This window comes from Oxyura jamaicensis, chromosome 2 (genome assembly GCF_011077185.1).
Source record: "Oxyura jamaicensis isolate SHBP4307 breed ruddy duck chromosome 2, BPBGC_Ojam_1.0, whole genome shotgun sequence".
NCBI classification, from domain to species: domain Eukaryota; kingdom Metazoa; phylum Chordata; class Aves; order Anseriformes; family Anatidae; genus Oxyura; species Oxyura jamaicensis.
Genome location: NC_048894.1, coordinates 55,335,357 through 55,354,610, shown reverse-complemented (window position 1 = coordinate 55,354,610; position 19,254 = coordinate 55,335,357). Strand labels below are relative to the sequence as shown.

The following is a 19,254-nucleotide window of genomic DNA, read 5'->3' as shown; positions in this document are numbered from 1 at the left end:
GTTACTAAGCACAAATAAAGGTTTCAGACTGTTTGCTATCACTACTTGGCACCTAGAAGAGGTAACAGGTAAGGACTGAGGTTATAATATGCATTTTCAAAAGTGGTTAATTTTCGGCAAAGAGCATTATCGTTTGGGGCAGAATGAGATGACTTCCTAAGCAAGCATGTGAGTATAGGATAGAAATAGGCTTTTCCTTTGAAATTCATTAAAAAAAAAGTCTTTCCTTGTGGTGTAGAGTACACTCTGAAGCTGAAAACCCAGTTTAAGATTCTGACTTGTTTATGAAATATTTCTTAAAGAAATTGCAAAGGAGGTAATTGAGTATTTTTCAGAAATTTTTCTGCTTGAGCTTTACTGTTTAAATACCAGCAGCAAGTCTATTATAATGACTGTAATGGATTGTATATTTTGGGTTTCTAATTCCCTTGGTATTTAATCACACTGATTTCTTTCATTTTATTGTGCTGGTCTTTCAGAAGGGCATGGAAAAAGCCATATCTCGTCAATATACTAATATCCTAATGTGCGGCATACCATGGGCAAATACCGTCTAGTGGTTAAAGCTTGACCCATTAGTTAAAACACAAGTTAAAGCCAAATTAGACCTTTTAGATTACTTATTATAACATTGCTCTAACAAGAGATGTGACTGAAAAGCCTGCCCTTAGACTATCAGTAGAAGCATGACTGCTCAGTACCTTTCTTCATGTTGGCTAATCGTTTATTGAGTGAGTCATCACAGTAACTTTTGTTGTCACATCAACAACATCCAGTTGCATTCAGTGTTACTGACCTAGCTTGTTTCTTTGTTTGTGGAGCGTGGTTTCTTTTAGGATGCTTTCTTACATGAAGTGTTTCAAGCAATGTGATTTCCGCTTACTACTTTGGAAAAATTCTGAATATTAGGATGTTTGGTGTTGTTTGTTTTGTTTGTTTTTTTCCAGAAAACAGAATGTTCTCTTGAAATGCTAACAGATACAATAAGTCTTCCAGGTTGTACTAATATGAGAGGAAAAAATATTGCAAGCATATAGTTCAGTTACACTTCTAGCTGTAAATAGGGTTTCGGTGAATCTCATCATAAAATTCTCTTTATGTTGAGGAAAGTGTTGACATTTCTTCCTGTTCATATGAAAGTTTACGTATTTTTAGAAAGCCATTATAATTCGTTAGATAAATTCAATTCAAACCTTAAAAACAACCTCAGAAAATTCCACTACTTCATTTTGTTGGTGGTCTTGTTAGGTAAATTTAGTGTATCAGTATTTGCAGTGCAGTCCACAGTGCACACTTCTGCTACAGATAGTTCTGCTTAAAATTACTTTATTTTTCTTAGCTTTGATTGTATTTTATGTGAGTTAATGTAATATATGGTGAAGTCATTTACAGTAATATAAAAATAATTTATTTAAATTAACTTGATTTTTTTATTGTATTTTTAAAGTCCTGTGCTCACACATACATATTCCTTAACTTCATTGTCAGTCATGTTTATAACTACTGTACTAGTGTACACCAGTCTAATCAAGCACGTGGAGCTGGAGTACCTCCTTCTAAATCAAAAAAGGGCCAAACACCTGGAGGTGCTCAGTTTGTGGGTTTGGAGTTGTACAAACGCCTAAAAGAATTTCTGAAGAACTACTTGACAAATCTTCTTAAGGTAAGATGGAATGTTAGATCAATTGGTGTTTATAGTATAATGGGCTGACTTGAGGAAAAACTTGTACCAACAAAACTAGAACTGTGTGCAGTCATTGAAAGTAAATGGAATGATCTTGAAATCTGCTTTCATCTCAGGCATTCCATTCAACATTAGAAGGTATTGTAGGCTTTACCTTGGCATAAGCTTTTTTGCCCCCTCTTCCTGCCAAAGGGGTGTGTGTGTGTCTGTTACAAAAGTAACGTTATATGTCATCTTAAATTGTCCTGTAACTTGAACAAGTATAGCCAGAGTTTCTAACCTGTTAACCGGCATATTAGTAATGCTGAAAAAATGGTTGTCTGTAATGTTGAAAATGCCTGATGGTAGACCTTAATTTATTATAATTGATATATTACGAATAGAGCAATGAGCTGCTTCGTAAGAGAAAGTTTCCTATTTATTTTTGGAAAAGTGTTCAGTATTAAGGAACCGTTCTTTTAATTTTTAGGATTTTAGTTTTGAGCAACAGTAAAAGAATTCTTAGAGTCTTATTAGTCCACCTTGTAATTAATTTACACATCTGCATAAAGGTGTCTCAAGGTTTTATCCAGAATGCATTCCTGTTTTATTTCCATGTCAATTCAAACTGTACTGGTCCAGTTTGGAAAGATACCTGAATTTCTACATAGTACTTCTCCCTCTCCCTAGCACACTTATCAGTGTAGCTGTCTGTTTCTAATGTAGAGCCATCTCTCTCCTTCAGGAGAGAGCATCTTTCTCTATGCTTTCCTTTTATGATTTTTGTGGGTTTTGATTTTTTTTTTTTTTTTGGGAGTATTGTGTTTTGTTTTGTACTTTTTTATTGCAAAAGTAAATTTATTAGCCCTGTGTTTCCTATAAATTTATTTAATGGCATACATTTATTGTATACCCTTATATCTTCTTACCTTAAAATTACCCAATGCTACTGGCAAACTTGATTTTTTTTTTTTTTTTTTTTAGGATGGTGAAGATTTGATGGATGAGAGTGTGCTGAAATTCTACACTCAACAGTGGGAAGATTATAGGTTTTCAAGCAAAGTATTGAATGGGATATGTGCCTACCTCAATCGACATTGGGTTCGTCGTGAGTGTGATGAAGGTCGTAAAGGAATATATGAAATTTATTCGGTAGGTAGCCTTTTAAAGTGTGTTATTTGTCCCTTTCGTCTGTCTTATTTGCACTCTCATTCTACAAATCACTCCCTGAAACTTGTTATTTGTAGGACACTTACAGAAATTTTTAAGTGGGCATCATAGAATTTGTTGAAAGAAATTGCACCTCTTTCCTTATCCCCCACACCTTTATATTGTAAAAGTTTAATGGGTCTAAACCTGAGGATGTGTATACATAATCCACCTTCTACCCATTGGGACTACCAGTATCAATCTGACAAGAGCTGTCCCTTCTTGATATTTGCTGCTTGTACTGTTATCTGTATGTATCTACGTAGCCTTGTCTTTCCATTTAGAATTCAGTCAAGTGTTTCCAATACAGGACCAGGAAGTGAATTGCCTTTTTCTGATAACTTCAGTGCATCTCTACAAATCATTTAGCATTCAAACTGCCAAGAATCAGATGACATTTGGTTTGTAATATTAGTCTCGAAGATTGATATGTGATCTTGATTTTTTTTTTTTTTTTTAATTTTTTCAAATATAATAAGAAAAGAACGTGGTTATCTGAGATGCAGATTTTCTGCTAAAAGTACTTTTTTTTATTATTATTATGGATAAGTATTGTCCTTGCTGGTGATGCATTAGGAAAGATGTGTTGTTTTACTGGTTCACTAACATAACTTCGCTTAGGGTAGAAAAACAGTTGATATCCTTAATTCCCTCTCCGCTGTTCTGCCTTTCGCTAGTCTAGTGCTAAGGGATTGTGCCAGCCTGAAAATCATTAACAGAAAAAGCAGTATAATGTCAAAGTAATATACAAGGTTTGTTATTTTTCAGAGCTGGCAGTGGATCACTGTCAGAAAAGGGGACACCTTACGTAACTCTACCTTAAGTAGAGTTAACAATAAAGCGAAAGGTAACTTTTCCTGTGAAACAGTTTTATTGCATGAGAAATTTGTGTGCCAGAACATAATCATAAAAATAAGTTCTGATTACGTAGTATACTATATTAATTTTCCTTAAAAAGTTACACTCTGTGTGTACAAGTACTTTTTTTAACTCCATCTTTCACCTCCCTTCCTCTAGCTTGCCTTGGTGACCTGGAGAGACTGCTTATTCAGGCCATTAAATAAGCAGGTATATTTATGTGTGTGTGTGTACAGATTGTGTAACTATAGCATTATTTTAGATGGTTATTTTATATATTCTTAGTGACAGCTCCAAGGAGATGTTGGGGCACAAAAAAGCCCCAGAAAATAAAACAGATTTCTGCTTTTTTTGTGATGTTAAGATAAAATATTTGAGGAAATTAACCTTGCCTTAATTTTATTTATTTATTTCTAGTAGTTAAACTTTGATATCGACACTGTTCCATTATCTATTTGCTTAAGAGGATCCTTGGCATACTTTAACAAAGCTATCCTTAAAAAGCTGGCTGGAGTAACAACTTCTAATGTTTGCAGGACAGGCAGGAGTACATAGTGACAGTGATGTCTTAAGGTTCAAGAAAGTGAGGATTTTGTGAGAACAGATTGTGACAAGGCTGAGATTTTTGATTCAGATTTTGATCTCATCTTACTGTGGATCAATTTACTCTGCCTGGGAGGTTCAAGTCAACCAAATATTTTTAATTAGTGAATCAGTACAAAACAATATGATTGATTCTATCACAATGAAATACTGTGTTTATATATATTTTACTCTTATTTGCTAGTACTTTATGATGAAAAGATGTACTGTATTATGAAAGCATTAGTTATATTTCAGTGTAAAGGAGCAGTAGTTATAGCATGTTATCCATCAACATGAACAATAGCTTTCTTTTAAAGTACGTGTGGTTAGTTAGCTCTTACTGCGATTTTTTTCTTGTATTTCAGGTATAAAGCAAACCGAAGTTTGGTTTGGGTGCTTTCTGATTTTTTTTTAAAAAAAAGAAAATACAAATATTTGAAGCAAATAAAAGAGAACAAAAAAAAGCCTAAGCACATTCATACCCTTTTATAGCTCACCACTAATTGTACTGTAGAACTTACAGGTGTAGCATACTCTCAGTGATGTCTGTAAAAGTTTTATATATTCAGGTATTCTTAAATTTTGTTCTCAAGGATCTTGACTTGTCTTTAACATAAGAATACATTCCTGATTCAATACCCTTCTGGACCTACCAGCTGTTTTTTCTGTTTTTGACTTGCTTTTAATCCCTGTTTTCTAAGGTAACAAATGCTGTGTTGAAACTGATTGAAAAGGAAAGAAATGGTGAAACTATCAATACCAGGCTGATCAGTGGAGTTGTACAATCTTATGGTAAATGAGATATTTTTAAGGTTTAATTATTTTCTTTTCAAAAAATAGTGATGATATAATCCCCTACCAGAACTCAGAAGTAGACTCTTGTCTATTCTCCTTGGATGTTCAATAAATATCGTTTTAGAGTAAAATAAATACAGTAATAGGAAGTTTAACTTCCAGTATGTAGAGACACTGGATGTATATTTATAGTTAATAATAAAATATTAGTAAAGTTTGAAAGCAAAAATGATAATGTTGATGGCATATGAATCAGTTTTAGAGAAAAAACGGAAGGGTGAAAGTGTAGCAGTTTACAGAGCAGAGCGGGATTATTTTTTTCCCATTTGCGTGAAGTTGCGAGTTTTGCCATGCCAGATTAATGACCAGTTTCATAACTAAAAATAAGTATGCATATAACATGTAACTCTAAGAGGGAAAATATGAAAGGGGCGATTTGAACTATGTTCTGAGAGAACGGAATTTCTCATGTCCTTGTGCTACTTTTAAATGCTCTAAATGTATACTACTTTTTTATTTAAAAAAAAAAAGTGATGCTGATACTGTCCCAATTGATTACCTTCACGTCAGTTAGAAGGAGATTACCTGTTTTCTTAAATGGCCCTTGGCAAGTAAAGACAACTTTATTAATATTTGCTCTTTTTTTTGTAGTGGAGCTAGGACTGAATGAAGATGATGCATTTGCGAAAGGACCTACACTAACAGTTTATAAAGAATCATTTGAATCACAGTTTCTTGCTGACACAGAGAGATTTTATACACGAGAAAGTACTGAATTCTTGCAACAGAACCCAGTCACAGAGTACATGAAAAAGGTAGGTTATTTAATGGCTTTGTGGTTATCTTCTGGTTAGAGGTAAAGCAATATTATGTTTTTGATTTTTATTACCAGTTTTTTAAGTGTCAATTATTTTACAGAATCAAAACAAATTAGCTCTTTTCCCTGAGGTGATATGCTTCTATGTTTTATTTTTTATCTGGTCTGAACTTTGTCTCCTTAGTGATTTTCATTAAGTAAAACAAAAATTTGAAAAATTCTTAATTGACAAAACTGAAAAGGAAGTTAAAATACAGATTTTTATTAGACTTGAGGATTTGACACCAGAATAATCATTTTGCTTTAGCTTGCAGGAGCTTTGTGTGTTAGCATATTATTGAAATCTCTTTCTGAGCAAGCTGGCCTCCACAGAGGAAGTAGATCATTAATCAGCATTTGTTCTTTCAGAATATTTTCATTTAGTGAACCCTACATAGTTACTCTGATCAACAGAAGCAGGATTTGAATTCTTGGTCTCTTCTTGGTCTCTCTGGTTTGGAGGATCCCAGACAGGGTGATTAAGAGCAACCTGGATAAATAAATTGTATTTCCAGCCTGGTTATTGGGTCAGTCTTAGTGAATTTGAAAAGTGTGTGTGTGTGTATGTGTGTATATATTTAGATATATATAGTACATTTCCTTGCTTTCTGAGTTGAGGTTTTTTTGTTTAATTAAAGAACAGCATTTTGAATATGCAATATTCAGATACATGTAGCAGTCATGTCTCTTGCTGTAATACCTTTCTGTGGCAAAGAGCTGCACAAGAAATGTCTGATTCTTGGCATTAGCTAATGATTTACTGAATAATAATTAAAAAAGGGTGTGTGTGTTGAACTCCTAGAATACTATGGTATCACAAATCCCATTTTCAGTGTATTGGGAGAGTTGCCTGGCATCAGTTGTTCTCAGGCATTTCTGTATTTACATTTCTGTTGCTGTTGAATTCATTAGTTTTGATACTTCTCTTTCAATTTGTCTTTACTTTCATCCTCTAACAATCTATTTTATATGCTGAGATATATAGATATAGGTACAGAAACAGAGTGAAGGAATTTTAGTCATTCATAGTATGAATGAATGGCTCATCCAGGGTTCCTTGGTACAGGACAGTAAAAAGCTGTCTGAAGGTCATTGCTATTTCAAGAACTAGGGATTAGTGGCAAGTAGAACAAACTTAGTAGTACCTCAAGCGATCTTAAAAACTTGAAAAATGCACAGAAGAGCAACTTACAAACATTAAGCTTCAAACAAAGCTTTTCAGTTGATGCCGAAAATGTATGGAAAGCTATATTGGAAGGCAAGGGAAATCTTCAGCAAGGAAGCGTGTAGCCTTGCAAGTCTGATCAGTCATACACTAATATATGGTGTGTATATATATTGTATATATGTATAAGGCATTTTGTCTATCTTAATGTCTTCTTTTAACTGATTTGGGATTTAACTGGTGAAACTGAAGAAGATGTATTATAGACTCTATAGTAAATGTCATTATTGAAGCATTTTAAATGGAGCTAGCAAAAATGGTAAAAGCTTGCAAAATGATACAAACTAAGGGATATGACCTTCCAGAAAGGGGAATTACTGAAGCTAAAAGTTTATTTACTGGAATAAATTGTCTTGACTGATTTTGTTGTCTACTGGAAAGGTCATGCCAATTATCAGAACTATTTATTTACTTAAAATTCAGATAGGTTTGTTCTTCAGTTTTTCTTACCTCACTGTGTCAGGAGTTCTTAACATATTTTTTTGACTTACACAAAACTGTCTTACAATACTTGTCTTATTTTTTTCTGTATGGGTGTAATAATCATGCATGCCACTTAAATGCCTAGAACAGAATAGTACTCTCCATAATTACTCATGTACTGATACAATTATTTTCTGTTACGAAAATTAATAAATAAGACTGATGTGAAGAGCTGCAAGTTGTCAATCAGTCATGTGTCATCCTGGCAATAAGAGCATCTTAAGTCATCTATTGGAAGTATAAACTAGGAAAAGTAATCTGTTGTTAGTACATTTGACTTTCCCATGGAAGCACTGTGCATCGAATTCTGATTGGGGATAAATATTGTCTTGGTGACATTATTAATTTAAATAATCTGGACTGATAAAGGGACATACGTACCTTATCCCTAATAGCGTATTACTCTTACATGTGGCTTATAAAGGGAATCTTTAACACTTTTACAAACAAAGTAGAGGTCATTGTTATATTAAAAACCCTTCAGTTTTACGTTTTGGAATAAAGTAGTGCTTCTCAAATGACACTTAGAATTTTGTTTTTCCAGAAAGATATGCGTATGTAGTATTTCATATGCTAAATCAAATTCTGGTACTGGTACAGTTTAAAGTGATTGTAGATTATTAGGAAGCTTTTCTGTTTAAGAATGCATATGAGAACATTCAAATAAGTTTATAACGGGTATACTGTTAAATTCTACTTTAGTGCTGTGTAGTTTCGTGCATTTCAACAGTATATGATATCATCAACATTGACATTGATTCCATATGTGTATCGTGTAGTGTGGGAGGGATCACGTTATGATTCTCAGAAAAATAATGCTTACAGTGAGGATACCATAGCACTGTATTCATAAGACATTTGGCTTTTTTTGTTTGTTTTATAGTTTAATTTACTAAATAGACATCTGTTTTCTACTATATTGGATCTTTGCTTTCCATACAGGTTTCATGCCTGTCTTTCTTTCCTGTAGGCTGAAGCTCGCCTTCTTGAAGAACAACGTAGAGTTCAAGTATATCTCCATGAGAGCACACAAGATGAATTAGCACGGAAATGTGAGCAAGTACTTATTGAAAAACACCTGGAAATATTTCATACAGAGTTTCAGAATTTGTTGGATGCTGACAAAAATGAAGGTAGGTCATTTAAGACATTGGTTTTATGTTTGAGAGTTCTTCCCTGATGGTTTGTGAATGACGTAAATTCTGTTGCTAAACGTGATTTTTTTTTTTTTCCCCAGTCAGAATAAGAGAAATGATAGACACCAAACTGATAACAAACAACTTTTGATTAAATTGGGACAGTTCAGGATATTGCCTCAAGAAGCCCATTCCAATCCTAAATACTGAGGCAAAACAGCACTAATTTTAGCTTGGCTGGAATGGCTTCAAGAGTACTTGAGCTATTCTTCCAGCAGGAACGGAAGCTTTCACAAATCTTGAGACAGAAAACAGATCAGTAGTCTCACCAGCTGTTTCAGTTTATTACATGTATCTTCCTGAGTCAGCAATGAGGATTTAAAAATCTAAGTTGTCTGGAATTTAAGAGCAATAGAAAAAAAAAAAAGTAGCTTCTAAAATATTAAATAGAACTTCATATAGAGCACAAAGGTACAAATTATTACGTGATCAGACTCGTTTTCACAGCTAAAATTAAGTGAATTGAGTTTATACTTTCATAGAGAACAAACAGCATAAAGGTTTCATCAGTAGTTCCTCTAAAATAAGTTAAGAGTGTGGGTATCTCTATGGCATTATCAATTGCACTGATTACTAAGAGTTTCTTCAGGAGTTAACGCTTTGCACAAAATAGTCAAAACTAGGGTCAAATAATGCAGGTGATGAAAAAAATGGTATTTCTGATTTTTTTGTAATTGGGGAATTAATTAAAACTATAGGAAATCAAGATAAGTAATGTTTCAGCTTTAGAGCGTTATAAAGAAATGCCAGAATTGAAGAGATGTAGTAAGTTAGTATTGATAATACTGTTGGTTTGACAGTTGTTTATTGCAACTATGACTCTACCTACATATTAACCTTAAAGAGCAACTATGCATAATTACTATGATTATGTTTATAACTAAGAGACACTTAAAACCAGGGTAATTAAACATGATGAGTAGATCAGAAGTTACCTGTTTCAGATACAAATAGAATATTTTTTGTCCTGTAGTAGTCTTTAAAGGTCAGATGTTTGTTTGTTAATAAGTGTACTTAATCTATAATGGAAAGAGATTTTTTTTTTTATATAGATGGGTGTTGAATAGTAAAATGACAATAGAAATAGCAGTAGCTCAATCAAGAAGAAAACATGTCTGGACTCAGGAAGCCTTCCTGGGGTGAAAAGGAAAAAAATTACCTTGAGTCTTGGGCACCATCTTATGTTTTATTTTTGGTGTGTTTCTTTAACTTTCACTTGAGTTTTATCAAAGACTGAGGTGTTTTAAAATACCTGAATTTTCTCCATTTTCAAAATGCTTCCTTTTCTCATTTTGGGCTTTGCTTACTCAAATGACAGTAGTGTTCCTTGGCCCTATTGAAGTCTCATGAGTAAAAACATTTTATTTTGATTGTGATTAGAGAATGAAATCAATTTTTAATCAGTTCACTCTTAAAGCACTGGACCTAAACTTTGTGGTATGGTTAGGATAATCTACAATAGGCTATTTAAACTCATAATAAAATCTTGATCGCTCTTGATGAACTTTTGTTGATGAACTTTCTTGATGAACTATTTTTTTGCTTCTGAAAGCATACAGGTTTTGAGATCCTCCTAAGTGAAGTATATTAAACATACTGTATTGCAGGTCACACCTGTTGGCATTCTCTAACTTTTTAATTGCATTGTGCAGCCAGTTAGGTTGCAAGAGCATATTTTTTCATGTGTTAACCTATTCACATCAGTATTACACCTATAGGAAATAATTATATTTATTGGGAACAGACCCTAAGATAATTTAGGAGTAATTACATTGTAAATGGTCCTTTGTTTTATAGCATCTCTACTGTATTTCGCCCAATACAGACATCCCGATAGAGCAACCTGTGAACCCTGAGCAGGATAGCAGTTTGTTACACTTACACATGTGCGTGTTTTTCCTGTCTTTTTTATGAAACTCTGTAGGTAAAGGAAAAGCATTCCTGGATAGTAATAAAAGTTTATTATCACACTGAGAATGAGATTTTTTTGGGGGGGGAACTGTTCAGTTTTCAAAAATGGTCAATACATAAAAACTTCACAATGTTCTAGGGAACTGAAAGCATTATATGGAAATTCTTCTGAATAGAGGTGTAATTGCTACACTATTAAAGGTATCAACCTTTGTGTTGTATTTCAGTGTCAGGTAGCAATACAGCTGCTTGATTGCTCCATTATATTTAATAATCTGAAGGTGGTAATAAACTGCTCCTAAACCTTCAAGAGAAGTCCTTATACTTTTACAATATAGCTAGATGTAGCTGACAACCTTAAGATCAATTCAGTGAGGTGAAATATCCATATTTCACAGAATCACAGAATAGTCTAGGTTGGAAGAGACCTCCAAGATCACTGAGTCCAACCTTTGACCTAACGCTAACAAATCTTCCACTAAACCATATCCCTAAGCTCTACATCTAAACATCTTTTAAAGACCTCCAGGGATGGTGACTCAACCACTTCCCCGGGCAGCCTATTCCAGTGTCTAACAACCCGTTCAGTAAAGAAGCTCTTCCTAATATCCAACCTAAACCTCCCCTGGCGCAACTGTAGCCCATTCCCCCTCGTCCTGTCACCAGGCACGTGGGAGAATAGACCAACCCCCACCTTGCTACAGCCTCCTTTCAGGTACCTGTAGAGTGCAGTAAGGTCGCCCCTGAGCCTCCTCTTCTCCAGGCTGAACAGTCCCAGCTCCCTCTGAGCCTCCTCTTCTCCAGGCTAAACAGTCCCAGCTCCCTCAGCCGCTCCTCGTAAGACTTGTTCTCCAGGCCCCTCACCAGCTTCGTAGCCCTTCTCTGGACTCGCTCGAGCACCTCCATGTCCTTCTTGTAGCGAGGGGCCCAGAACTGAACGCAGTACTCGAGGTGCGGCCTCACCAGAGCTGAGTACAGGGGGACAATCACTTCCCTGGCCCTGCTGGCCACGCTGTTTCTTTATAGTAACTCATTTGGTGGTTTGCTGGTGTACTAACTGTCTGTTCAGTAAGGGCAAGATCACTAGAAATACTAAGTGTTTTCATGTACCTGGTTTGCCAATATAAACGTTTTATTTATTTATTTATTTTTTAAAATGAAACAAAAGGTGATTAGGGGATGGGGGAAAGGTTGAGTCCTGCACTTAGAAAGCACAAAGAGTTTGCCCTGTTTAAAAGGAATAAGAACAATGCTCTCTTGAAGGGCAATATCCAAAATTACTAACTGATAGACTGAAAACTGATAATAACTTAATATGAAGCTTTGATATGTGTGAAATGATGCCTGATTTCTTTCTTTCTACCCTCACTAGTTTCATACTGTGGGGATGATTTTCAAAACCTTTTTTTCTTCTTTGAGGTAAAAGAAAATTGGTATTCTAATCTAATTCTAAATATTCTATTGGTAATCAGATAGTTAAACACTGATAGTGTTGGTTTCTAATGTTACAGATTATCTGCCAGAGGTCTCATCAGTGTGTGACGGTTTGCCTTAAATTTCCTGCAATTTCCGCTGTTGCTGCCCCAAATAGAAATGTTAATATAGAATAGGCTACAAATGATGTCATGTCTATGAAAACTGTCCTGTTCAGAATAAGGTCAAAGGGATGGTGATCAAGTGGAGAATTCTGTGTTCATGGCACAGCTAGTAGTAACACTAATGCAAGCCCTAATTAAAGGCATCACTTCAAAACTTCATGTAAATAAAAACATTTAATTCCATTTTTAAATCATTACACCTCTTTAAAAGTATGGAGACTAGAAATCAGAAGCAAATGTATTTCTTTAACTAAAGTTTCTTTTTTTTTTCTCTTATTGATGCCACTGTGAACGTAAAATGTGTCTTAATATTTCTTTCTCTTGAACTCTTAGCTTTCCACGTTAGTGGAAAAGTTTACTATACATAATTTTTTGCTGTTTTTTCTGACTTCTTACAATGGCAATTGTATATTTTCATTGGTAATGAATGTTTAACTCCTATTGGCAATTTATAAATGAAAAATTGGAGTCATAGCTAGTACAAATAAAAGATATTGGCTTTTTGTTTTTTTTTTCAGACTTGGGACGTATGTATAACCTTGTATCTCGAATCCAGGATGGCCTTGGAGAGCTAAAAAAGCTCTTAGAAACCCACATTCATAATCAAGGTCTAGCTGCAATAGAAAAATGTGGAGAAGCTGCTCTAAACGCAAGTATCCCATTAAAATAAGTCTGGTTACTGCCAATTTACATCAGAAACCCTCCTATAGTGTAAATCTTCATTTTTCATGTTTTTTCCTTCTCACTCGTTCAAATTTGTGAAGAATAGACAATTCTCAGATGTTTATAGTAGGCTTAGAGCAACAGTTATATTACTATGTTATTAATACTACTTGTTATTACTACTTTTGTGTTTTTATTTTGCTTCTGGGGTTTCTTTCCTTTCTGAGTTTGGCTCTGTCAGGATGTCATACTGCTTAGAAAGCTGCCTGTGCAAATACAACATACTTGGAAGTCCACTCTAAGTGTAGTATTTTTGTTATGAGAAGCATGGTTTCCAGTGTATTCTATTTTTTTATTGATGCGTAGACTTCTGACTTCGATGGGACTGTTCGAAGAAAGTCTCTGTTTTTAGTATTTTGGTGAATTGCTTCATTCTGTTTGGAAAAGCATGAGAGATGGTAAAGGAAGAAACAAGATGACAACTGAAATGGTTGGCTAGGGTGCAATGTAAGAAGCAGGTCACTTCTTTCACAGCACTGTGGTCATTTAGCCATATAATTGGCCCTCTTCATTTTGTTGCATTGTAATTCCAGGATTAATTTTGTATTGATCTCAGCAATGTTAAGAAGTTGTTTAAAACCTTTCTTAACCCTGTTGAATGTAGACAATGACACTATCAAAAAAAAAAAAAAAGGCATTGCACAAAACGAAATTGGGATAGAACAAAGACTTTTGGTAAATTTTGTTTAAAACTGGGTTTAAGTTTTGATTTCTGACAGTTCAATTTTAACAAGTTATTGGTCACAGGTATTCTTGAAATAGTACTAGCAGTAGAATGTACTAGTAAATATTAAAACAGTAGTCTGTAATAACTGCATGGACAGCAGTAAAAACTATAGGTTTTAGCAGAGATAAATTCAAAGAGATAAGTTCAAAGCAGACCTATAGTTCAAAGCGCCTAGCTTTTTAGCAGTAGTGATGCTTTATGAATCATGAAGCAACTTAAGGAGTCTTCAGTTTCATGCATAGATGTCAACCTAAGTTTTGAAACTGGATATGCTCCATAGTAGACAAATCCCTCAAGAAGTTGCCACTCTCATGTCTTTTACCTAGACCTTGAAATTCCCAGTAAAATAAAAGCTGCTTTTTCAGCAGTTTGTCTTCAAGAGTGAGGAAAGTTGAGATTTATTTGTATTCTTTAAACTCCAGCCACATAAAGGGGAGAGAGGGGAAAAAGAACCTCTATCACAGCACTTCTTGTTTCTTAAATGTGTGTGCTTTATCTTTCTCTCTTTTTTTTTTTTCCTTTTCTGTATATTTTTTATTTTTGTAACTGTATCTCTGGCTGGTTTTCCTTGGGAACCATCTTGTCCCTTCTTCCAATATCCATTACTCCGCTGTATTATTTGAATCATTGTCTTGTTTGCCCTCAGTTGCATTTAGGTAGGATTGGTTCCGTCTAACTTCATTTATCTGTACTGTGTCTAAACACTCTAACAGTCAGCTGAGCAAATGTCTCAGTTTCTCTGTAGTTAGTGGGGATAATGGCCATACCAAGTTGACTCATCTGACCTATTTTTGATTCTTATTGCTGAATGAGTTGTGTTTTAAACTCCATTAACTATACTAACTGGACTGCTGTTCAGTCAGAGGACTACTGTTTTTAGTTCCTTTTGGTTATCTGTTTTGGATCTGTAATCAGGGGACTCCTCTTTGAATGTCCTTCAGGTTCTCTTGACAATTTCTTGCTGACGAGATTCTCAATAAGCTGCCAGTTCTCTGCTTCAAGCACAGCCTTAGAGTGGTGATCTTCATTAGTCTGTGTCTGTCTTCAGTGGCAATAGGAAATTTTTTTCAGGATCTTGATGTAACCATGCCCATCTTTTGCTATTTGTTCCCAGCATCCAGAACTCTTATGGTAGGGATTTAACAGTAGTACTTCTATGCCCAATCCTTTTGTTTATGACAAACTCTGTCCTTCGAGTTTGTTTAATCCATTTTTGGACCCCCTAATACTCTCTGCTTCCAACACTCTACTGAGGCAGCAAGTTATAGAAGTTCACTACCTTACGTGTAATGATAATACATATTTTACCTGATTTAAACTTGTTTCCTATTAATTTCATCAAGTACCCTGTAGTTTTAAAATGTGATGTTCAGTGAACCTTCATCTTTTCACTCATCTTCACAATTTTCTAAACCTTGGCTCAACGTACACTTCTGAACTTCAGATCTCCAAATTGAAGACTTCTAGCCTTTTTAGACACATGTAAAGCAGATGTCTTGTCTGTGTGGTGTTCTAGTTGCCTTTCAGTGTTTCTACTGATTCCACTACATCTTTTTTGATATGCAGAGGTCAGTAATTGCATGCAGGACTTAGTCAGAGTGCTGAAAGTTGGATGCTTGGTGGCATTTGAATGCCACTGGGTGTTGAGTTGATAATTTTTTAACTGTCAGTGACGACTGAGGTCTCTGCATTAAGTTGTACCTATTGGCAATACACTATTACATTCTTGCTACAGAGTTGTTGTTTTTGAGGGTTTCTTCCAACAATTGCCACTTTATGATTACCCAGCATTCAGGTCTGATTGGAATTAAGCTCGTGTCTTTGGAAATACCTTTCTTGAAAGTATTTGCAATGGCAGCATTACTGGTTCTGGTTTTATAATTGAGTCTGGTTTTTGTACTATATAATATAGTTACACTCTGCACTGGTTGCAGTAAATGAAAGCTTGCAGTAATAATTGTCAGTCCTGAAAGCAGAGACTAAACTAGTCTGGATAGATACTACCTCTAATAGTATCTAAAACTTTTAATACTACATCAAATATTTCTAATACTTTTTACATTTTGCCATAAAAACTTGCCAATGAGTAGCTTCTTAGAGGAAGGAGAAAGTAGAAAGCAGAAAGTCAGTGGGTTGCAAACAATCTTTTCCTGTTACAGGATCCAAAAATGTATGTACAGACAGTGTTGGATGTCCATAAGAAATACAATGCTTTAGTCATGTCTGCATTCAACAATGATGCTGGTTTTGTGGCTGCACTGGACAAAGTAAGTATATGTAATGGCATATGGTAACCATTTTCTCTCATTTTTTTTTTATTTCCCCAAAATTTCACTTTCTTTTGTGATTTATAGGCTTGTGGTCGATTTATAAATAATAATGCAGTGACAAAAATGGCTCAATCATCCAGTAAATCCCCAGAGCTACTGGCACGATACTGTGACTCTTTGCTAAAGAAAAGGTACGTCCTTGAAGACAAATTATTATTCCAGGTTGGCTTTTGTTTTAAAATGATTTAGACTGTGAAGTTTTATTTTGTGTATTCAGAAAGAGAACATTTGAAGAAAATTAATTATATCAATTCCTGAATTTAAACAAACCAACCGAAAAATCTGTAGGGCCTTTCCTAAAGATGATATGTAGTTTACTTTTCTTTTTTAAAGAATGGCAGGAGGGTGGGAAATAACAAAAGAAATAAGATACTTTTTCTTATAGAAAATGAAGTTCTAATTTTTCTACTTTCTGCTCTAAGTTCTGGGTGCTTCCTCCCCCCCAATAAAGTTGAGTGGTGCAGTACATACGCGTGGTAAAGAAAAGAAGCAGAATCCCTTTTTCCATTAAAGCTCTTGCTTTCCTTCTGTTGTTCTATCTGTATATTCTTCCATCTGGGCACAAACTGAGGAGGACAAATTGCCTTCTAAATTCTCATAGTTCATTATTTAATTAAGGTAGTTAGCTTTAAATGATTAAATGGCACATAAATTGAGTTGGTACTGGTCCAGTGGATTGGTGTCGTTTTTTGTCACTGGCAAATTTGGGGTGGGAGGGAAAAAGACCAGAAAAACTTGCTCACTTTTCACTTCCTACCCATCCCTTTTTTCTTCCTGCAAATGATTTGTTTTTCCCCTTTATAAATACTACCCTTCTATAGCTTAGATTTGTGTTATGCCTGATGGACAAGCATGATATGGAGAAACTCAATGTGTTGCTACCTTAGCTTTCAAGACCCAGCTATCTGAGCTGTTTCCTTTTGATTGTATTATCTAAGATAAGTGAAGATAGCATTTAGCAGCAGCAAAGAAAGCAGGACGGAAGAGATCCACATTTAAGCCTTTATGTCCTGAGAAGTATCAGGCTGTCAGGAAATCACAAGCAATTAATGGTACAGGAGTTCAACCAGTTGTTTCAGAATCACATACTTCAGAAGTGCTTGCATATGTGTATTTTGTGGAGTAAAGAGAAAAGCATTAATTTCATTACTCTGTTTCCTCTTTTGAGTCATTGATTCCAAAATTACTCAATTTGTTTTCCTTTGTTTATGGAATAAATTTCCATATAATTCTTTATTTTGGCATAATATAGCAGTTTGGGGAATCATAAAAAAAATTCACTTGTTTTATTACAGCTCAAAGAATCCAGAAGAAGCAGAATTAGAAGATACGCTCAATCAAGTGGTAAGACATTTGTAAATAGTTTTCTTCTGGTTTAGCTCTGACAAGTTAGTAATATTAAATTGTCATGTAAGTCAGATGAGATCAAACCTTTTACTATGTGTGTTTGATTTCATTAGCTCTTCAGTAATGGTCTTTATCTCCGAGATTTGCTAATGGTATTTCATTGTACATATTTTTAATACAGAGTACTTAGTGTATATAAATGACAAGGTAGAATTTCCACTTACTTTAGTTGATTTATATATACATATAACAGTTTCTATACTGTGTTTTTATATAGTTATATATATGCATTATGCATATTAATGCATAATAAGAGTGTTTATGTGGAATATACAGTTAAGGTATTTAAAATGGTATTCACATTTAAAAAATAAAAAGGAGAAAAAGCATTTAAAAAAACTGCTGTGAAATTTGAAGTGTTGGTGAAGTAAGTCCTGATAAAGCTTTTCACAACAAATGCTTTATTTTCTTTCTTACAAATTATCTTGTTTTTTTCCAGATGGTTGTCTTCAAGTACATTGAGGATAAAGATGTGTTTCAAAAATTCTATGCTAAAATGCTGGCAAAAAGACTTGTACATCAGAACAGTGCTAGTGATGATGCTGAGGCAAGCATGATCTCTAAACTAAAAGTGAGTATTCCTTGATTGTCCCATGATCTACCATATTGTACATCTTTACAGTACCTTGGATATCACTGCTGTATATACTTGCACTTTGTTTTTTCACTTATTTTATGTACAGCAGAGAAATACACGACCTAGTTCTCATCCATTTCTAATTTTTTTAACCTCTTAGGAACTTGTAATGCATGTCTGTTTGATGGAGTTAAAGTTTATTCTTAATCCAATAAATGACATGGATATTGTCCTAGTGAAGGACTTAATTTCATTAGCTTACTTTCATTTGTTAGTACAACGTCAAGCAAAATAAGATTTAATGATCTTTTGGTAGTCTGTTTCATTGTGTGCTTTTGTTTCATCTTTAAACAAAATTTTCACTTTCTGATAAGTTGAAGAACACATTTAGCTGGGATTTATAATTCAGTAAAGGAAATACTGAACTTTGTACATCTTTTAAGAAAACAGGTTCCTATGCTTTGTTTTCATTCTTCAGTGTCAAAACGTGTCATGTTGTGCTGACATATCTGTTTTTAAAATACAGCAAGCTTGTGGTTTTGAGTATACGTCCAAGCTGCAACGGATGTTCCAAGATATTGGTGTAAGCAAGGACTTGAATGAGCAATTTAAAAAGCACCTGACCAATTCAGAACCACTAGATTGTAAGTAGTATGTTTACGTGCTAACTACATAAAAGAAACATTTAGTTGACATACCATACTCCCCAGTGGTTAGACTTACTAGTTTTCCAAAATATCTAGGATTTTTAAATTAGCCTTCTGTGTCTGTACTTTGTCTTCTAATAGCTTGTAGCTTTTTGTAGCTTGTATTTGGGTATGTAACTAAAGTAAGTTGAATGCTGTCACTTTTTTTAAATTGAAAAGCTGATTTTCTCTAAACAGTTTTGTTTTCGAACACAACATGGCTTAGTAATTGTACTTCTATAAGAGTATTAAGAAAAAGGATATTGTGTTACGTTGTTAGGAAGTCTTATCACTTTCTTTTGTGTGTTTATGGCTTTTTTGTTGTTTTTGTTTTTAATTTGATGCTCATTGAATCAAATCCTTTCAAAAATTTATAATTATTTGTTGGATTACGTTAGAGTTTTATATTTCTTACTTAACTGAAT

The 19,254-nt window shown here is 34.4% G+C and overlaps 1 protein-coding gene across 1 annotated transcript in view; it reads left to right on the top strand.

The window, feature by feature from the left end:
• The window catches only part of CUL1 (cullin 1), a 50,151-nt gene that overhangs the window by 22,846 nt on the left and 8,051 nt on the right, over positions 1 to 19,254 (top strand). Inside the window, exons 3-14 of the mRNA XM_035316577.1 lie at positions 1,489 to 1,663; positions 2,648 to 2,815; positions 3,890 to 3,940; positions 5,017 to 5,107; positions 5,762 to 5,925; positions 8,645 to 8,807; positions 12,898 to 13,028; positions 15,989 to 16,096; positions 16,184 to 16,290; positions 17,455 to 17,503; positions 18,006 to 18,137; positions 18,670 to 18,787. Coding sequence (XP_035172468.1) covers positions 1,489 to 1,663; positions 2,648 to 2,815; positions 3,890 to 3,940; positions 5,017 to 5,107; positions 5,762 to 5,925; positions 8,645 to 8,807; positions 12,898 to 13,028; positions 15,989 to 16,096; positions 16,184 to 16,290; positions 17,455 to 17,503; positions 18,006 to 18,137; positions 18,670 to 18,787 — 1,457 coding nt within the window. The remainder of the gene's footprint in view (positions 1 to 1,488; positions 1,664 to 2,647; positions 2,816 to 3,889; positions 3,941 to 5,016; positions 5,108 to 5,761; positions 5,926 to 8,644; positions 8,808 to 12,897; positions 13,029 to 15,988; positions 16,097 to 16,183; positions 16,291 to 17,454; positions 17,504 to 18,005; positions 18,138 to 18,669; positions 18,788 to 19,254) is intronic.